At 49.3% G+C, this 18172-nt stretch overlaps 1 protein-coding gene across 1 annotated transcript in view; it reads right to left on the reverse strand.

Annotated features, from left to right (window-relative positions):
* Window positions 1-118: 118 nt before the first annotated feature.
* CEACAM20 (CEA cell adhesion molecule 20) overlaps window positions 119-18172 on the reverse strand; it is a 46627-nt gene continuing 28573 nt past the window's right edge. Inside the window, 8 exon segments of the mRNA XM_057710882.1 lie at window positions 119-131; window positions 1616-1730; window positions 3926-4204; window positions 7491-7769; window positions 8777-9070; window positions 9892-10166; window positions 10683-10830; window positions 13461-13528. Coding sequence (XP_057566865.1) covers window positions 119-131; window positions 1616-1730; window positions 3926-4204; window positions 7491-7769; window positions 8777-9070; window positions 9892-10166; window positions 10683-10830; window positions 13461-13528 — 1471 coding nt within the window.

Consider the following 18172-nt stretch of genomic DNA (forward strand, 5'->3'; position numbering starts at 1 on the left):
CTAGACAAGATGATTTCTCAGACTTGTCAAATATAACATTCTTAGATCGCATTCTCTTGCAGCTTCTTTAATAAAATCAAGCAGGGCCAACCTACCTCATAGAACTGCTCTGGATGGTCTACAGGCAGTATCTGGGGGAAAAGAAAGTAATGAAGAGGTCATGGGACTTGGGATAAAGGCCATCCCTAGAAATTCTTGAAAATAGCTTAGGCGTCAGAGGCAGTTACATTCCTTCTGATTCCCAGAGGGGGTCCAGATAGGCATTGTCATGTTGAAGAGAAAGAAGACAAGCAGAAGAGATGCAAAAGCCACGGAAGGTCTTGAGATGCCCAAAGAGAGCAGAAGAGGATATGCAGAGAGACCCAAGCTGCCACTGGGCATTCTCAAGAGAATATGCCTGAGCCCCTCCCCCACCACAAGAGGTAGGACTGTAACAGCCCTGCTGGGCTGGGTAAGGGCCAGACAGTCGAGGGAACGGAGAGAGTCCCTTTGGAGCACTACCCACCTTTTTGACTTGGATTTGTCCCTGAGTGTTGGGTACATTGGCATACATGGGCACGGGCCAGTCTAGAGGAAGCGAAAACCAGCCCAGGGCTGGAGTTAGGAAGAGATACGAGGGAAGGGGCGATTTGTCCAGGTCACTTCTATCCCCAGGAAGGATGTGGCAGAAACCTTCCTTCCTTTCTCCCCAGGACACCTCCAGTGATCTTGATCTGGGAATGTCCTGGAAATCAAGTTCTGGGGTAGATAAAGCTGTTTCATGACATAGATGAGGACAGAAGCCTAGGACAGCCCCAGTTGTGCCAGGGTCCCCTTTAGCCTGGGTTTTTCATATATCCTTCCTGGCCTTGGTTTTCTTCCCTGTAAAACTGAGCTGGATTGGACAATCTCCAAAGGATGTCCACCTCATGAGCCCACCATACGAAAATCTCAGGCCAGACATGGCTAAGATGTTTCATTTTGCCTTTGGTCAACTCCCATCCATCAGTTAGAGGCACTGTGTTGACATGGACTGTGAGACGGTTTTGGAGTTAGCAGAGAGGAGCGTTGTGATTGATTCCCTCTGTTTATAACAATCAATTAACACAATTTTCTGAGAGTGAGGAAGAAGAGAATGGCAACGCATTGCCCTATTTGTGTTATGGCTGTTGGAACAGGCAGAGCTCCTCTGAATTCTTGTCTCTGATCTCATCCATTTTCCAGATGGGGACGCAGAGGCTCCAAGAGTACAAGGCTGGTCATAGTGACCTGGGGACAAAGCTGCGGACAGGGGCCTGAGCTCTCTGCACCAGCCTCGTCTCCAGACCTCACTGCTGCCCTGGGCATCAGCTATGGAGTCACTTACTGTGAATGTGACTGGGCTCTTCAGGGGGACCCTCTTCAGAGCTGGTTGTCGTGGCCACACAGATGGGTTCCTCTGTTCTCCTTGAGAACCTGAAAACCCAAGACCCTTGTTCTTCTATGCCTGTAGTCCTTGCCCATCTCCACAGGCTCCGCCCATATCCCATGTCCTTTTTGGGCAATGTGCCAAACCCGCCACTTAGCACCACAGTCAGCAACACGTCTGCCAGTCAGGTCCCCAGTGGCCATATGCCCATCCCATTCCCAGCTTTACCCTCTGCCCCTTCTGATGTAGAGGAAACAGCCCAGCCCTGTGGCCAGAGCAGTGACGGCCAGGATCCCGATGACAATGCCAGCGATGGCCCCTTCAGACAGGGAGGACCGGGGACCTGAGCGAGGAGAGAGAGTCAGGACCTGGGTCTGACACACCCTCATCCCTGTCCCCAACCCTGTTCCCAAGTTTGTGGCTTTATTTCTGCTTGTTAACTCGATGAGTAGTTGTTTTTCAGCCATTGGGAAGCAGAAGTTTGAGTAGTAATAGAATCATTTCTGGAGTCAAACGACCTAAGTTTACATCTCAGCTGTGTGACCTTGGCCGTGCTACTTAACCTCTCTGTGTTTCCGTCGTCTCTCCTGTAAAAACAGAGAAAATATGAAGCCTACTTTATATGGTTGCTGACAAGATTAAACATATATGTATTCACGTTCGGTATATGTCATGTTCAGTATGTTCAATATAGGTGAAGTATTTAGACCCGTGGAAAGTGATCAGTCAATATTGGACTGTGATGATGTTACTGATTAGGATGGTGGCTTAAATACAGCCTTCAGAGAAAAGGGCTTTGGCAACCAGAAACCTGGCTTTCCCCCGAGTGAGTCACCTTTGACTCCCTGGGGCCCTGTAGACACGGACAAAAGTAACTACTCTTTCTGAGTCTCATTTCCTCATCTGCAAAGTGGGGGAAATGGTACCGACTGTATATGGATGTGGCAAGGATGAAACGAGATCACGAATGTTCATGCCTGGCACCCAGGAGGCGATTGATTAATACCTGGCAGTTGTTGTCATGAACACTGGCCTACTGCTTAGCCATCCCTCTTTTGCCCAGAACCTTTCTCAAGTGGGTGACGTCCAGCCACAGGAATTAAGAAGGCAGCCACGCAAGGGTCAGGGGTATGAGGAAAAGAGTCTGCTTTGGAGGGGCAGGAAGGGGCTTCCTAGATGCCTCAGGAGTTCTTGGTTTTATTCTCTGAGTATCCATCTCTTTAAATGTCACTCAAGCATAGTAATCTGTAACCCTACAGGCTTTTAAGAAGATTAAATGAGATCACATGTACAAGTACCAGCACAGCGCCTGACACTTAGGAGATGCTTTACAAAAAACAATGCTGCTGCTGATAGAAGCTGCCATCTACCAAGCTCTAAGCTCCAAGAGCCCTTCACACATTATCTAATTCAAACCCTACAACAGCCCTGTGTGCATCAACCAGGCTCACTGCTTCCTCCTCTGAGCCTCTGTTTCTCATCCATCAGATGGTCATAACAAGACCAGAGGGCTGTTCTGAAGACTGAATGAGATAATTTGGAAAGCTGCATGAGGTCCTCTACTTTGTGGACATCTAAGGACACTACTCTTGTGGGAATTCCCTGGCAGTCCAGTGGTTAGGACTCCGTGCTTCCACAGCAGGGGGCACGGGTTCAATCCCTGGTCGGGGAACTAAGATCCTGCAGCCAAACAAAAACAACAAAAACACTGCTCTTAGGGTTGCCAGCTGGTTTTTAAACCCTAGTTTAAAAACTAGGGGCTTTAATCTCTAGGTCTCAGTCTCTCCTGAACAGTGGAAATACCAACAGGCCTACCTCAGAGCTGACTGGCAAAGAGTACCCAAAAGGTGTTTGCTAGTAATATATATGGAAAGGCTTGCTTCAGGGTGTGGCACAGGCTTGATAAAGAATAGTTTTATTTAGCAAACACAATATGCCAGGCACTGCCGTAAGAACTTTACAAATGTTAATTAATCTTCGACCACCTTTTGATGTAAACACAACTATTGTTTGTTTTCCAGACAAGGAATCAGAGGCCCAGAGAGGTTAAGTAGCATGTCCAATGTCACACAGCATTGGAGCCAGGATGTGAACAGCGACTGGCTAACAGAGACACTACGTTGCCCTCTCAAGAACTCCAGGCTGAAATATGGGGACTCTTTGCCAGTCACACCCAGGTTGTTATTAATATAATTCCTGACCCCACTTATCAGCTCACTCCTTCTCTCAATGGCTATCTCCCTGACTCACTGTGCTTCTAAACAATTCAGAAAGGTAGGCATCATAAACGCCATTTACAGGTAGTAAAACTGAGGCTCAGAGCAGCCTGGAGAGTTTGCCAGGGCACACTGGTAGAAAGTAGAGGTTCTAGAGCCCAAATGTTAGCGGTTGGGATTCAACAGCTCCAGGTTAAAAATCTGTCCTTGCAGAACAGTCATTGCCACACCCCAGTCCATGTTAAGGTAAGATCAGATTGCTGAGGCCAGTATCAGGAAAAGTCACCTGGACCCAAGGAGGGGGTGTTCCTGAAAGACTCACCTATCACTCTGACCTGGACTGAGGCAGAGCGGGTCAGGTGGGTAAGAGAGTTAAAAGCCGTGCAGCTGTAAATCCCTTGGTGTTCCCAAGTCAGGGCCTCGATGATCAGCTGCTCCCCTGTACAGACGCTGGTGGAGGGTTCAAAGGTCCAGTGAAACTCAGCACCCGGCTGGGATTCAGCCCGACACTGCAGGGTCAGGCTGGAGTTGAGCTCTGCCTTGATGGGGTTAACCACTTCGGACGCTGACCCCATGGTGATGTCCACTCGATCAGGGCCATCTGTGTGCAGAGCCAAATAGTATGCACCCATCCTCCAGGGGAGAGATATCCTATTTCATTCCATTCAATTCCACATTGGAAGCTCTGCCTTTTTTTTTTTCTTTCCTTCTCAATTCTAATTAAGGGAATTCCAGGTTGTAGCCTGGAAAACAAGAGCTCTTCAACTGCTGTTGAAAGGAATCTCAGCAAGAGAAGAAGGAGAAAACGCTCCCTTTTCCTCCTTAGCTGCCGAGCAAACAGAGTGTAGTCCATGACATGGAGGGGGCGGAAATTCAAAACAAAAGAAAATTAAAAACAAAAATCCCTGCCCTTGCAAAAGTGAATTCTAACAAAGGAGCCTGATAAGACATCCAGGCTTCAGAAATTGTTGCTGTGTCCTGTGAATGTAGCTCCTAACTTCCAAAATGTTTACAATTCTGATGGAATCTCTTACTTAATAACAAACAGCCCTGTGACAATATTTAAATTTACATCCATGTTTTTGCAAAGGTAGAGATGCTTGTGGATTTTCTTTGTTAAGCCAACAGGTGACCAATGGTACCTGGCTCTCCTCCCATAGACAGGAAGGAAATATAGGAAATGGCTTTTGGAATTCTCATGCAAACCAAGAGCCTGAGTCTTGTCTTATTGAAATTACTGTGAACTACTGGAAAGAAGGATGCAAAGAGCTTCTAGTTGGGACATTCCAGGAGAGGAGGAAAGTCTTGCCCTTGTCCCTCAATATCCTTTGTATCTGTTCATTTCTCCCCATTCTAACCCCATGGCCATCAGGATCCCTCATTTGCCCTCATCCTGGTCTCCCTGTCCTGGTCTCAAATCCGACACACAGCAGCTAGAAGTGTCTTCCTAAGTACAAACTTGACACTATTCCTCCCCTGCTCAGAACCCCCCACAGCTCCCTAGTGTCCTTGGGACAAAGCTCATGGCTGATGAGCTCATTCACAAGGTCCTTGTAGACCCCTCCAGCCCCACCGCTCACCTCTCCACACCTCCAACTTTCAATCCAGGAATAAGATCCTACTGGGATACTTCATTGCCTCAGGGTCATCACATAACTCTCTTTCTTCTCTGGAATGCTCTCCTCCTGAGTCTGCTCTACCTAGTTAACTTATGTGTCCCTCAGATCTCGAGGTAGACACCACCTCTCATGGTGAGGCTTCCCACATCCCCCAGGCTGGGTGGGGGATTCCTTTGAGTTCCCCAAATCTCTGGTCCCATGGCAGGACCTATCACACTGTATTTTCTTCGCCTGATTACTGATCTCCCAATCCCAAGTAGGCTGTGAGCTCTGAAAGTCACAGCTCTCAGCAGGTGCCTTACTTGTTGCTCAGCACAGAGAGAGAACAAAATAAACATTTTTGGTTTCATGACTGGAGTTGGAAGGAAAGAGGAGACAGCAAGAAAGGAAGGGAAAACAATGTATTTAACCCATGTCTCTATGTCCCCCTGCTGTTTAATGTGCACATGTAAAGTGGACTCCTACTTTCTCTCCCTGCAGAGACCTCTTCTCCCCCCATTCTCCTGATCTCAGCTCATGGCTTCTTCATCCTTTGAGCAGCTCAGGAAAAAACAAAACAAAAAGCCCTTGGGGTCACTTTCTTTTTTTTTGCATTACAATAACTGTGTGCTTCTTTATTAATGCATTAATTAAGCAGATTTGGAAATTGGTCTCATAACTACTATAATTTTAAAGTAGAATTCAGAGTAAACATTATTTCAAGCTGTCAGCAACAACTGTCACATTGTATCAAAATATCTGTGATTTTTATTTGTGAATAACTAATGGGTACTACTAACACTGCTTGTTTTGCTGCCTGTATTAACAACTGAAGATGTATTCGTCAGGGTTCTCCAGAGAAACAGAACCAATAGGAGATGATCTATTTGATCTGTCTATTTACCTATGTATGTATCTATTTATCACCTATCTATCTACTATCTAAACATCTGTCTATAAATAAAAAATTAGCTTGTGCCGGGAATTCCCATGATCTGTTGTCTGAAAGCTGGAGACCTGAGATTGCTGATGGTGGAGATCCCAGTCCAAGGGAAGAAGACCCAGCCCTTGGAGTCATTCTTGACTCCTCCCTTTCTCCCTTGCTCCATGTCAATTAGTAGCAAACCCTGTGAGTTGGATATTTAAAATATATTCATGGCCCGACCACTCCTCATCACCCACAGATGCTCCTGGCGCAGCCCCGTCATCTCCGGATGGACGGCTGTGGCCACCACGAGAGGGCGCCTCACAGACCTCCAACAGTAAGAGTGTGATTGACCGAAAGCCCAGCTGCTACACCCCCAGATCCACTCCCAGGCCTCTCCTGGGCCGCACCCTGCCAGTATCTGTGTGTGTTGGGGAAACTAAGGCACACGCGTCTCCTTCCTGGAAGACATGGGCTCCCCAAGAGTCTTGACACTGTTCCTTAGACTACCTTCGTGGTCTACATGCCCCCATCCAACCCTCTCTCCCTCTCTCCCTCCCTCCCTCGGAGTCTGACTTGCATCTAAGTTTGATGCCTCTCCCAGCCTTTCGAGGCTCCCTCCCCACTTCTTCTGCACAGGAGCATTCCCTTAATAAAATCCTCGCACGTGTAATCCCACTGAATCCCATGTTGGGGTCTGCATCTCCATGGACCTGGATAAACACAACTCTATCACCTCCTCCCTCTCCCCTGCTTGCACCCCCTAGACAAGGGCCAGAGAGACCCTGTGCAAACCCAAGTCTAATCCTATCTCCCCTCTGCTCAGAAACTTCTGTGGCTCCCAGTGTCCTCAACATGGCCCACAGGACCCTGTGTGGTCTACCCCACCCTCCCGGCTTCTTCTGTTCTACTCTCCCTGTAATTTACCTCTCCAGTCACCTAGACCTCCTTGAATTCCTCTGACATGCCAAGCACAGTCCCACCTCATGTGCTGTTCCCTCCTCTGGAACTCACTTCCCTTGACCACCTGTATGGCTCACTCCCTGCCTCCTACTGCACAAACACCACCTCCTCCGGGAAGCCTCCCCTGACCACCCCAGCTAGGAAGGCAACACCTCCCCAACCTCCCAGCCTTGCCTGTCTTTCTCACTGCCTCTGGTCCCATCTGACATACCATGGATCTCCCTTGCTTAGCTATTTATGGTCTGTCTCCCCTACTAGAACATAAGCTCCATGAGGGTTGTCTTGTCCAGTGCCTGCACAGAGCAGGTATTCAATAATTATGGACTGAGTAGCTGGAAGGAAGAACTTAAACAAGGGAGGGAGAAGAAAGGAGGAGAAGGTCCAGGCTCGGGGCGACTCACAGCTGATGTTCAACTTGAGGGGGTCGCTCCGCTCCCAGCTGTCCCTATTCCAGATCTCACACTCATAGGGCCCTGTGTCACTGCGCTGAAGGCCATGGATGGCCAGGGTCCTATTGTCAGGTGACAGCACCAGGCGATCGCTGGGCACAAGCAGCTGGCCCTTCAGGAACCACCGGACTCCAACTCCCTCATGTGTTGTCTGGCAGGTCAGGACCACCAGGCTGGCGCTCTCCACGAGACTCTGGTTTGAGGCTATGACCACAGGCTTGGCCAGCCCTTCTGGAAACACAGAGAGAGAAAGGATGGGATCCAGGGTCCCTTTGTCAGTCTCCCACCCACATGGGGCCCACAGCATTTTCCAGGGATGTGTGTGTACGCTGTGGGTGGTGTGTATGCATATGTGCTTTGCAGATGACTGTACTGTGTGGGTGGTACATCTAAGTCTTTTGTGTACGAATGTGTGTTGTGTTACACTTATGTGAATGTGTTTTGGGTTTTGTGTATGGAGAATGTGTGGTAAGTGGATGTGTTTTATGGGAGAAGATGTTGTATGTCTGTGGCATTGTTGGTTGCGTATGTGAGATGTGTATGTCTGTGTTTTGTGTGTGAGTGCTGGGTATCTACATGCTGTGGGTTTGTGTGTATGGGATGCGTATGTGTTGTGTGTCTAGGGTGTGTGATGTCCTGTGTGTTTCCTGTATTGTGTGTACCTGTGATGCAGGTCTTGTGTGAGTGTGTGTGTTCTGTGCTTTTGTATGTTGTGCATATGTATTGTGTGTGAGTTGTATCTGTCTGTGGTGCACATGGGTGAGTGTGCTATGCATGTGTGATTGGCGGTGTTTTTTTTTTTTTTTTTTGGCCGCACTGTGCAGCCTGCATGATCTTAGTTCCCTGACCAGGGATCAAGCCTGTGCCCCCTGCATTGAAAGTGTGGAGTCTTAATCACTGGACAGCCGGGGAGGCCCCCTGTATGTGTAATTGTTATTTGTGTGTGTTTCCCTATGTGTGTATGGGGTGTGTGGGTGTTGTGTTAGTGTTTGTATGTATAGAGAATCGTTTCCCCAACTTCCAGAGACTCAAGTGATAGATGCCCTACAGAGAGCCCACAAGGCCCATGGAGGACGTGCCAAGCCAGGACCCAGGTCCCTGCCTGTGGCCAGAGCCACGATCTGCGACTGGCCACACGAGAAATCCCCACTCCACAGGGTCCTCCTCAAACCCTAGGATGCTGGTGTAGCTCTGATTCTCAGAGAAACAAAGGAGAGGAATAGGGAGAAGAGACTCACCAATGACACGGACTTTAATAGTACCCAGGTAGGCCAGCTCTGTGGCACTGTTGGACACCAAGCACCTGTATATGCCCTCGTGTTCCTTGGACACGGCATAGATGGTAAATGTGTTCGTGGTGAGAAACGAGCTCGTGATGGGCCCAGAGTCATTGGGGAAAAACCATAAGTAGGCAGCGGGTGGTTGAGACTGAGTTTCCACTGAGAAGGTCACGGTAGTGCCCTTGATCACGTCAACCACATCCCTGGTGGGTATACCAGGCTCCACGCTGATTTGGATGGGGTCAGGACCATCTGGAAGGAGAACAACAATTGTAGTGGTAACAATTGCATCAGCGACAGCTCTCTTAGGGGGACCTAGGCAGTCAGTAAACATTAATTTTCTCTTCTCCCCACTCAAGCTCCGGAACCATTACAAAGGAGATGCAAGAGTCTGATGGTGATGACACGTCAGCTTCATCCCTGGGTAAAGCAGGATTGGAAGACACATCTAAAGCACGTCAGCAAACGCTCTTTCCTCACCACTACCTAGGCAATATTTTGCATCAAACATGTGAAACTTAAGGAGCTCAGTTTCAGGTATGTCAAGTTGGACATTCCCAGGAGAATCCAAGTAGAGATGTCAGACAGTTATACGTGTGGAGTTCAAGGGTGGACAAGTCCGCATTTGGATGGTATTTAAAGCTGCGAGGGAACTTCCCTGGTGGTGCAGTGGTTAAGAATCTGCCTGCCAATGAAGGGGACACAGGTTCAATCCCTGGTCCAGGAAGATCCCACATGCCGTGGAGCAACTAAGCCTGCACACCACAACTACTGAGCCCGCGCGCCACAACTACTGAAGCCCACATGCCTAGAGCCCGTGCTCCGCAACAAGAGAAGCCACCACAATGAGAAGCCCGAGCAACGCAACAAAGAGCAGCCCCTGCTCGCCCCAACTAGAGAAAGCCCGCGTGCACAGCAAAGAAGACCCAACGCAGTCAAAAACAAACAAACAGATAACAGGCAAAATTAAAACACATACACACACACACACACAAATAAAGTTGTGAGACTAAATGAGATCACCGAGGAAGTGGGTGTTGGCGAGGGGCTGGGGAGAATGGAAAGGGACTCACAGTCCACGACCAGGTAGGTGGGGTCGCTGCTCTGGATCTGGAGGGCACCCCAAACTTCACACTGGTAAGTCCCGGCGTCCTCCCGCTGGACAGTGAGGATGGTGAGGGTCCTGCCATCTGCGGACTGCAGCATGCGCTCATTGAACACCAGGGGCTGATTGTTGGAGATCCAGTAGATGGTAATGTTGACGTCGTTGGTGCCACAGTAGAAAGTCACATTTCCCCTATGCTCTATGGCAGTGCCCCGGCTGACTGAGATGGTGGGCTTGGCCAGCCATTCTACACAAGGAGAAAGAGAGAGAGGGAGACAGAGGCAGAGACACAGATAAAGGAAGGCCAAGCAAAATATGGTCACAGAGGGACCCAGAGAAATAGGGATGGATTGGAATTGCATGCAGACACCCTGGAGCTTCACAGTTGGGCTGACATGCTGGATATACTTCTCATTCTAGGTGTCACCTTGGGCCCCTCACTTCCCCTCTCCAAGCCCCATGAAATGGAGCTTGGAGGGTCTGGGACATGACGATGGGTTGTGCAAAGAAATCGAGCTTGTAACAGGGATGACAGCCAGGTCCCCCTACCCACTTCTTAGCCAAACTTCCCCACCCACAGCCATGACAACCACAGTCCACCCCTTACCCCTCCCCCTCCTCGACACAACTTATTGGACCAGCTTTTGCCCCACCCTGAATGCACCAATCAGGTTTGTCCTGTTGGGACTTTGGGCACGGAACCCTGATGGGTGCTTGAAGTGTGGAGACAGAGGTCAGAATGATAGCCTTGTTTTCTGTGCCCTGAATCTACCATGAGTCTGGGGTGGCCAAGGGGTCCCAAATGCAGGTGGAAAAACATCCTTCTCACCTTGGGTGATTTTAAGCCGGTTGGCGTCAGGGATGAGCTGGGCTGCAGCTGGCAGGCTCCACACAGTCAAAAGTGAGGCTGGAGGGGAGAGAGGAGGCATTCAGGGAGGGAGAGGTGTGTTGGGGTGCCCCGTTATGGTCTTTCTAAGTGGGGGGAGATCTGAGGTCATAGATAGGGCCCTTCATCCCTAGAGGCTTGACTTCTACCCACTACTTACTGGCTGCGTGACTTGAGGCATGTTTCTATCTTCTCTGAGCCTCAGTTTTCCCAGCTGTAAAATGGGAATAACACCATCTTCCTCCTAGGATTGTTGTGGGTGGTCATGAACACTGGCAAGCTTTAACTGGGTACCCTGAGGGTCACTGTACTCTCTCCAATGATGTTCACTCTATGGGAGATGCATGGTCAGCTCCCCACTTCCACAGAGAGGTAAACAAATGCTCAGATTGGTGAAGTCATTTTCCAAGGCCAGATAGTAAGTGCCAAAACCTAAACCTGAACCTGGCCTGCCACCCCTTAAAGACTTCGCTCTCAACGCCATGCAATTCCCCTGGTCCAGGGATGGGCACAGAGACAACCCCTGATAAAGGAGAACTTCTTTTATTATCTTCAGTAGGAGAAATTAACCTTTCGTACTTCCTCATACTTGTCCTCAGGCGGAGATTTCCCCTGCACAGGGGAAGAAAAGGGAACAAGATAGTAGGAATTTCCAGTTTTCCATTTGGCCATTCTGCACACAGTATTATGGAAACCTAAAGACTTGTGGACATAGGTGGGGAGCCCCAACCCCAGCAGCCATGCCTATATGCAGCTGACCTTGACATCCCCCGTTGCCCTAACCGTCAGCCCAATTGACAGAGACTGGCAGCCATGCCCTTGTCCACCCCTCCAATGACCCCAGTTTAGCCCAAGCACTGCCCCATCCCCTGCTCAATCAGGCTAAGGCTCTTAGGATATTTGGGAGCAAATATGGACTCTGTTGCTTACTTTCCTTATTCTCTTGGGCAAGGGGCATTCTCTTTGTGAGCCTCAGTTTCTTCACTTGCGAAATAGGGACAACAGTAGAACTTAGTTCTTCAGGGTGTTGTGAGGTCTAATATCAGATGTGACAGTTCATAGTAAGTGTCCGTCACTATTATTAGTACTATTGTTTTTGCTTGTTTGCTTGGCTGCGGAGCATGTGGGATCTTGGTGCCCCAACCAGGGATCGAACCCATGCCCCCTGCAGTGGAGGTGCAGAGTCTTAACCACTGGACCACCAGGGAAGTCCCATAGTGTTATACTATTGTTATATTACTACTATTATCATTATTATTTCCTGTGCTTCTATCTCTCTATCATCAGTGCTGTTAGAGGCGAAGCCCATAGGCTCAGAGCGTCACTCCCTGGGTCTTGTATCCCACCTTTGCTGCTTGGGCAAGTGATGTCCGCTGAGTCTCAGTTTCCTCCTTTGTAAAACAAGGGTAATAATAGTTCCTGCGTTATAACTGACGTAGGATAAATGAAATAAGGTGAGTGAAAGCATCAGCAATGGGCCTCTTCCTATCCATCCAAGAGAGGAAACTTCTCTCTCTGCAAATCCTCCACTGGACCCTTTCCCCCAGTCCCTTCCCAGAGAGCCCTGCCTCCTGTCTCTTCAGGGGGAGGCAAACTTCAAAGCAAAACCCACAGATGCTATGGCGATACTGTCAGCGGCAAAGGCCCTGCGGCCTTTGGGGGTCAGCCAGGGAGCTCCCACCAGAGGGAAGAGCCGGTCTCAGGGCCACACAGCAAAGCCAGGCTGAGCCCTCACCTCTGCACACCACACACTGCAAAATCACGTCTTTGCCTCCAAGAAGCTTTTTTAAAAATCGAAGGATAGTTGGTTTACAATGTTGTGTTAGTTTCTGGTGCGAAGTGATTCAGTTTTACACACACACACACACACACACACACACACACGTATAATATATATATTCTTTTTCAAATTCTTTTCCATTATAGGTTATTACAAGATATTGAATATAGTTCCCTGTGCTATACAGTAGGTTCTTGTTATCTCTTTTATACATAGCAGTATGCATCTATTAATTTCAGGCTCCTAATTAACCCCTCCCCCGTCTTTCCTCTTTGGTAACGTCAGTTTGTTTTCTATGTCTGTGAATCTATTTCTGTCTTTTAATTGAAATATTCTAGTTTCTCCCTTTTGCCTCAGATGCCCTTTAAGCATCAATTTCACATCCATCTCCCATCCTGATGCGTGACCTGGCCTCTCAGGGGGTACCTCTGCCTGTCTCACTCCTGTCTCTCTCTTCTGCTCCATTTCTGGGTCTCTGTCTCTGTCTCTCCCTGCCTTGACTCCTCCTGAATCTCTCTATTTCTTTGTGTGTCTCTGAAGAGTTTCCTTGCTCTTTATGTCCAGTCTCCCTCTGTTCTCTCCTCCTCTCACTGTTTTCTCTCTGGTGCAGTTTCTACTGTTATTTTCATTCTGTTCTGTCTCTCTCTGGGTCTCTCTGGTTCTATGGTTCTGACTTCATCTCTCTGTATGTATGTCATTGTCTCTGCCTCTGTCTCCCCCTGTCAATCTCTTCTGTATTTGTGTTTATTTCTGTGTCTCTGTGCATCTCTTTCGTGCATGTGAAGACACACACACACACACACACACACACACACACACACACACACACCCTCCCATCCCACACCCCACCTGAAGGGAGCAGGACACTCACCTGAAAGCAGGATTCCTGCCCAGCGGCGGTCCCATAGGTCAGCAGACCCCATGGGTCTTGGCACCTGACTTCAGAGCACCAGGCTGGCTGTTTCAGCTTGCGCACACAGACACCGTCCTTACTCCAACGGCAGCCCCTCCGGCTCCCTTCTCTTCCCCTCTGCTCTGCTGCAGACTCACAGGCACTTTGATGATAGTGGCTCCCAGGACAGACAGGGGTGGTGGCAGGGGTGGAACTTTGGCTCACCTCCACCCTCCACCCCAAGGCTCACTTTCCTCTTCCTCCCAGCAGAGGGAGAACAGCATCCCTGGGAGCCCTGGGGTTTCCCCTAAGGTGGGGAAGGAGAAAGAAAGCCCCACCCTCTGGCCTGGATCCCCTGGAGAATTATGCCTCCTCCCATGCCTTCCACCCCAACGCCCATCTCCCCACTGTCTTTTTTGCCCGGATGAGGGAGCAGCCAGGGAGAGGTAGTGCCAGGAGGGGACAATTCAAGAATGGTAGAGTTAAAGGGACCAAGAGCTGAGATTATAACCCTCAACAGTTCTAACAATAAAATCAATAATGATGGCTCCTGGTCATCCAGAGTTTAATAAAACAGTGCCCAGCTCTGCACGAGCAGCCTGGAAATACTCAATGAGCTGAAGCGATGCTTGTGGTATGGACTCCTGGTCATAAACAAAGGCTCTGGAGTCAGAAGTGCGGGATGCACAGAGCACGCTGGGCTGGGAAAGCCCCAAGGGGTGCCTGCCTCAGCCTGTGGGGAGGGGGAGGGAAGGCTTCCTGGAGGAGGGGACATCTGAACTGAGACCTGGAGGACATAAAAAAGGCTCAGTATATGAGTGTTAATTCTTATTCTTTTAAAAAATTTCCCTATGGGCAAGACAAGCTGTAGGGAGCATAGGAAACCAAGATTAAACGGAACCAACTGGGTCAGGGAACTACCTTTAATCCATTTTTTTTCCACCTTAGTTCATTCATTCATTCACTCATATAACAGATATTGCCTGAACTCTTCCTCTGGGCTGATTCCTGTGCCTGTTAGTGTCGGGCCACAAGCTCAAGGTCCAGTGGGAGAGACAGACCTGTCCCCAGTCAGTGATGACTCAGAGTGGGCAGGGCTGGGGTGGGGGAACCCAGAGTGGATGCCTGACCTGAGGGTCAGAGATGGCTTCCTGGAGGAGGGGGCATCACAGCTGAGACCTGGAGGATGCAGAGGTGAGCCAGGGGTCGAGTCTGGTAGGCAGCGGGAGCCGCATAAGAGAAGGTGCTGAGTTGAAGGCTCAAAAGGAAATTCAAGTGGCTCCAAAAGAGAGGAAGCGAGAGGGTGGGTGGTTTAAGATAAGGCTGAGGAAACTCTACAGTGATCACTTAGGACATGAGGGGCAGCTTGGCATGGAGGGAAAGAGAGCTCAGCTCGCCCAGCTGCCTTGAATTGCTGCCCCTGTTTGGATCTCATCCACGTCACAGGCGGTCACCCAGTATCTGCTACAGTGAAGCATGAGGCTGGGCAAACTGGCTCTGGAGCCAGACTGCAGGGGTTGGAATCCTGGCTCCTCCACCAGTGAACCGTGTGGTCTTGGGCACCTCATTCCCCTCTCTGGTGGTCACCTCCTCAGCTATAAGAAGGAAATGGCAATGGTTTTGCCTCTTCAGGGGCTGTGGTCCGAGTTCTCCAAGCCCCAGCTGTGGTTTTGTTGAGAAAGTTACATCACCCCGTGTGTGACAGTGTCCTCACCTGTAGGCTGGAGATAAACGACAACCTCCCCTCACAAGATGCTTGCGAGGATCAAATGAGTTAACGCTGGGAAAGTACCGGGAACAGCGCCTGGCACAGAGTAAGCGCTCAGTACACACGCATCCCCTCTAGGTGGTCTGACTGTCGTGTGTTGTAATACTCACAGCAGCCCCTGTGAGGAAGGTATACGCTCATTCAGTCATTCAACACACAATCCCTGAGCACCTACCGCGTCTGCTCTAGGCACTGGGGAGAACGCAGAGGACGAAACAGACAGAAAACCCTGTCCTAGTGGGGAAAGAGACAATAAACAATAGACATAACAAGCAGGTAAATTAGGTGAGGTATTAGAAGAGGATACATGCTATGGAAAAAGGAAAAGTAGAGTAAGGTAAGCGATAATATTATTCCGTCTCATACTTAAGAACACTGAAGCTTACAGAGGTGTGATGATGTGCCTGATTCAGGCCAGGGATTCTGGTCTACCTGGCTCTTAACCTCCGTGCGCACGGCCTTCCAAGGTCCTAATGCAGCTTCTGGCGACCGCCAGCCCCATCTCCTCTGTTCACCCAGATCCATCAATGCCGGTGACCACATCACCCCAGCACACTGCCAGACTCCGTGGCTCCCTGCGCTGAGGGCACCTGGTGTAGACAGGTCAGCAATCAAGCCTTCCATCATCCATCCTGATCTTCCCGAAATATCTGAGTCTTCTGACCGACCACCCACCCACTCCTCATCCAGGCTGCTCTCCCAACTGCCTCTGCTCTCTCCACCCTGGGGTCCCCTCCCCTCCTACGTTCCGCCCCACCCAAGAGGACACAGCTGCCACAGGAATGGGCTTCTCAAACCTGCTCCTTCACAAGGAACAAAGTTTTCTCTCCCTAAATCTCCACCTCCCCACCTCCCCCCCTCTTCATGGCAGGTTCTGTCTTTTCCTGCCCCCACAATAAAGAGGAACTTTTTGGGCCCTTCCTCTAGCACAATTTACCCTTTCTTTCTAACAGGTGAAACTAAAGCCCAGTCCTTCCCGCCTCCACACCCTCACCTACCAGTCTCAGCTGGGCAGGCTGGCTTACCGCTGTGTCTTTCCATGCGTGACTTTGGCTGACCTTCTAACCCACAGTGCTGCCCCGGGGCTGCCCCCCACCATTCACTCAGCAAAGATTTGTTTGGCTCTACTCGTGCCGGGCACTATTTTATGTGCTTATTTAAAGATACAAATACTGTATTAAGTTCTCTGTATCAGTATCACTGCCGGGTACTATTTTAGGCGCTTATGAAAAGATACAGGTACTGTATCAAGTTCTCTGTATCAGTGTCACAATGTTTTAAAACTGATCCTTCCTGGGAAGTTGCTGTATAACAAAGGGAGATCAACTCCATGATGGGTGATGCCTTAGAGGGCCGGGACGGTGAGGGTGGGGGGGGGGGAGTCGTGGGAGGGAGGGAATATGGGGATATGTATATAAATACAGCTGACTTTGGTGTACCTCAAAAATAAAATAAAATAAAAAATAAAATAAAATAATAAAAAAAAAATAAATAAAAAATAAAACATCCTTCCCTAGAAAAAACAAAACCAGTATTGGTTAAATTGAACAGAATGTGGGAACCTGCCAACAGAAACAAGTTAATACATGATATCAGAAGGGGGAGGGGTCTTTTCTGGTACAGGGCTCTGCAATCGCTCAGCTTTGATTACAAAAGCAGGCCTTACAATACTGATTTCTTACAGTATGCATCATTTGCCCAATTTTAAGTTTGTCCTAATTAGATAACACGTACTGCTGTTAGCAATGAAATATAGACCTCAGCTTTTAAAGAAATTACATTTCATGCAAGGATGGGGGAGGGATGGAGGGAGACAAACAATAAACAAGATACAAAATTAATAACTGAATTTTCTATGAGGTTGGAACCTGACGGGGATCGGGACAACGGAGTCAGTGTTGGGGTGGGCATGCTGGATACGGGACTAAATCGGATGGTTTGAGTTGGCCCCAGAGAGGTTTTTTTTAAATATAAATTTATGTATTTATTGGCTGTGTTGGGTCTTCGTTGCTGCACACGGGCTTTGCCTAGTTGCGGCGAGTGGGGGTTATTCTTCGTTGTGGTGCGTAGGCTCCTCATTGCTGTGGCTTCTCTTGTTGTGGAGCACAGGCTCTGTAGTTGCAGCACATGGGCTAAACGGTTGTGGCTCACAGGCTGTAAAGAGCAGGCTCAGTAGTTGTGGCACAGGGGCTTAGTTGCTCCGTGGCATGTGGGATCTTCCTGGAGCAGGGATGGGACCTGTGTCCCCTGCATTGGCAGGCGGATTCTTAACTGCTGCGCCACCTAGGAAGTCCCCAGGCCCCAGCCAGTTTTGAGAACAACGTGAAGGAGGTGAAAGGGTAAAACAAACAGACATTGAGAGGTTCCTGGTAATTAATTAACTCTGAAAAAATGGAGGCAGGTTGCCAAGAAGCCATCCTCCGCTTCCTGCATTTTAATAATCATATGAGTTTCTTACTGCTGCCGTAACAAATGATTACAAATTTAGTGGCTGGAAAGGACACAAATTCATGATGTCACAGTTCTGAAGGTCAGAAGTCCAGGCTGGCTGAGCTGGTTTCTCAGCTGATATCCAGCTGTCGCTGGCTGCGCTCCTTTGGAGAGGCTGTGAGAAGAATCTGCTCCCAAGCTCACTGAGGTTGCCGACAGAATCCAATTCTCTGGAGTTGTGAGATCAAGGTCCTCATTTCCTCGCCGGTTACAAACTGTGGGGCACTCTTGGCTGGAGGCTTTTCCCCTGTCCTTGCACATGAACCCTACATCTCAGAGCCAGCAACACGCAACAAATCTCTCCCATGCTTGGAATCTCTCCGGCTTCCCTTTCTGCCGCACTTCTCCACAGCTTCCAGCTAGAGAAAGTTCTCAGCTTTGAAGGGCTCATATCATTCAGTTGGGCCTACCTGGGTAATCCAGGCTACTCTCC

Source organism: Hippopotamus amphibius, chromosome 16 (assembly GCF_030028045.1).
Source record: "Hippopotamus amphibius kiboko isolate mHipAmp2 chromosome 16, mHipAmp2.hap2, whole genome shotgun sequence".
Taxonomy (NCBI): Eukaryota; Metazoa; Chordata; class Mammalia; order Artiodactyla; family Hippopotamidae; genus Hippopotamus; species Hippopotamus amphibius.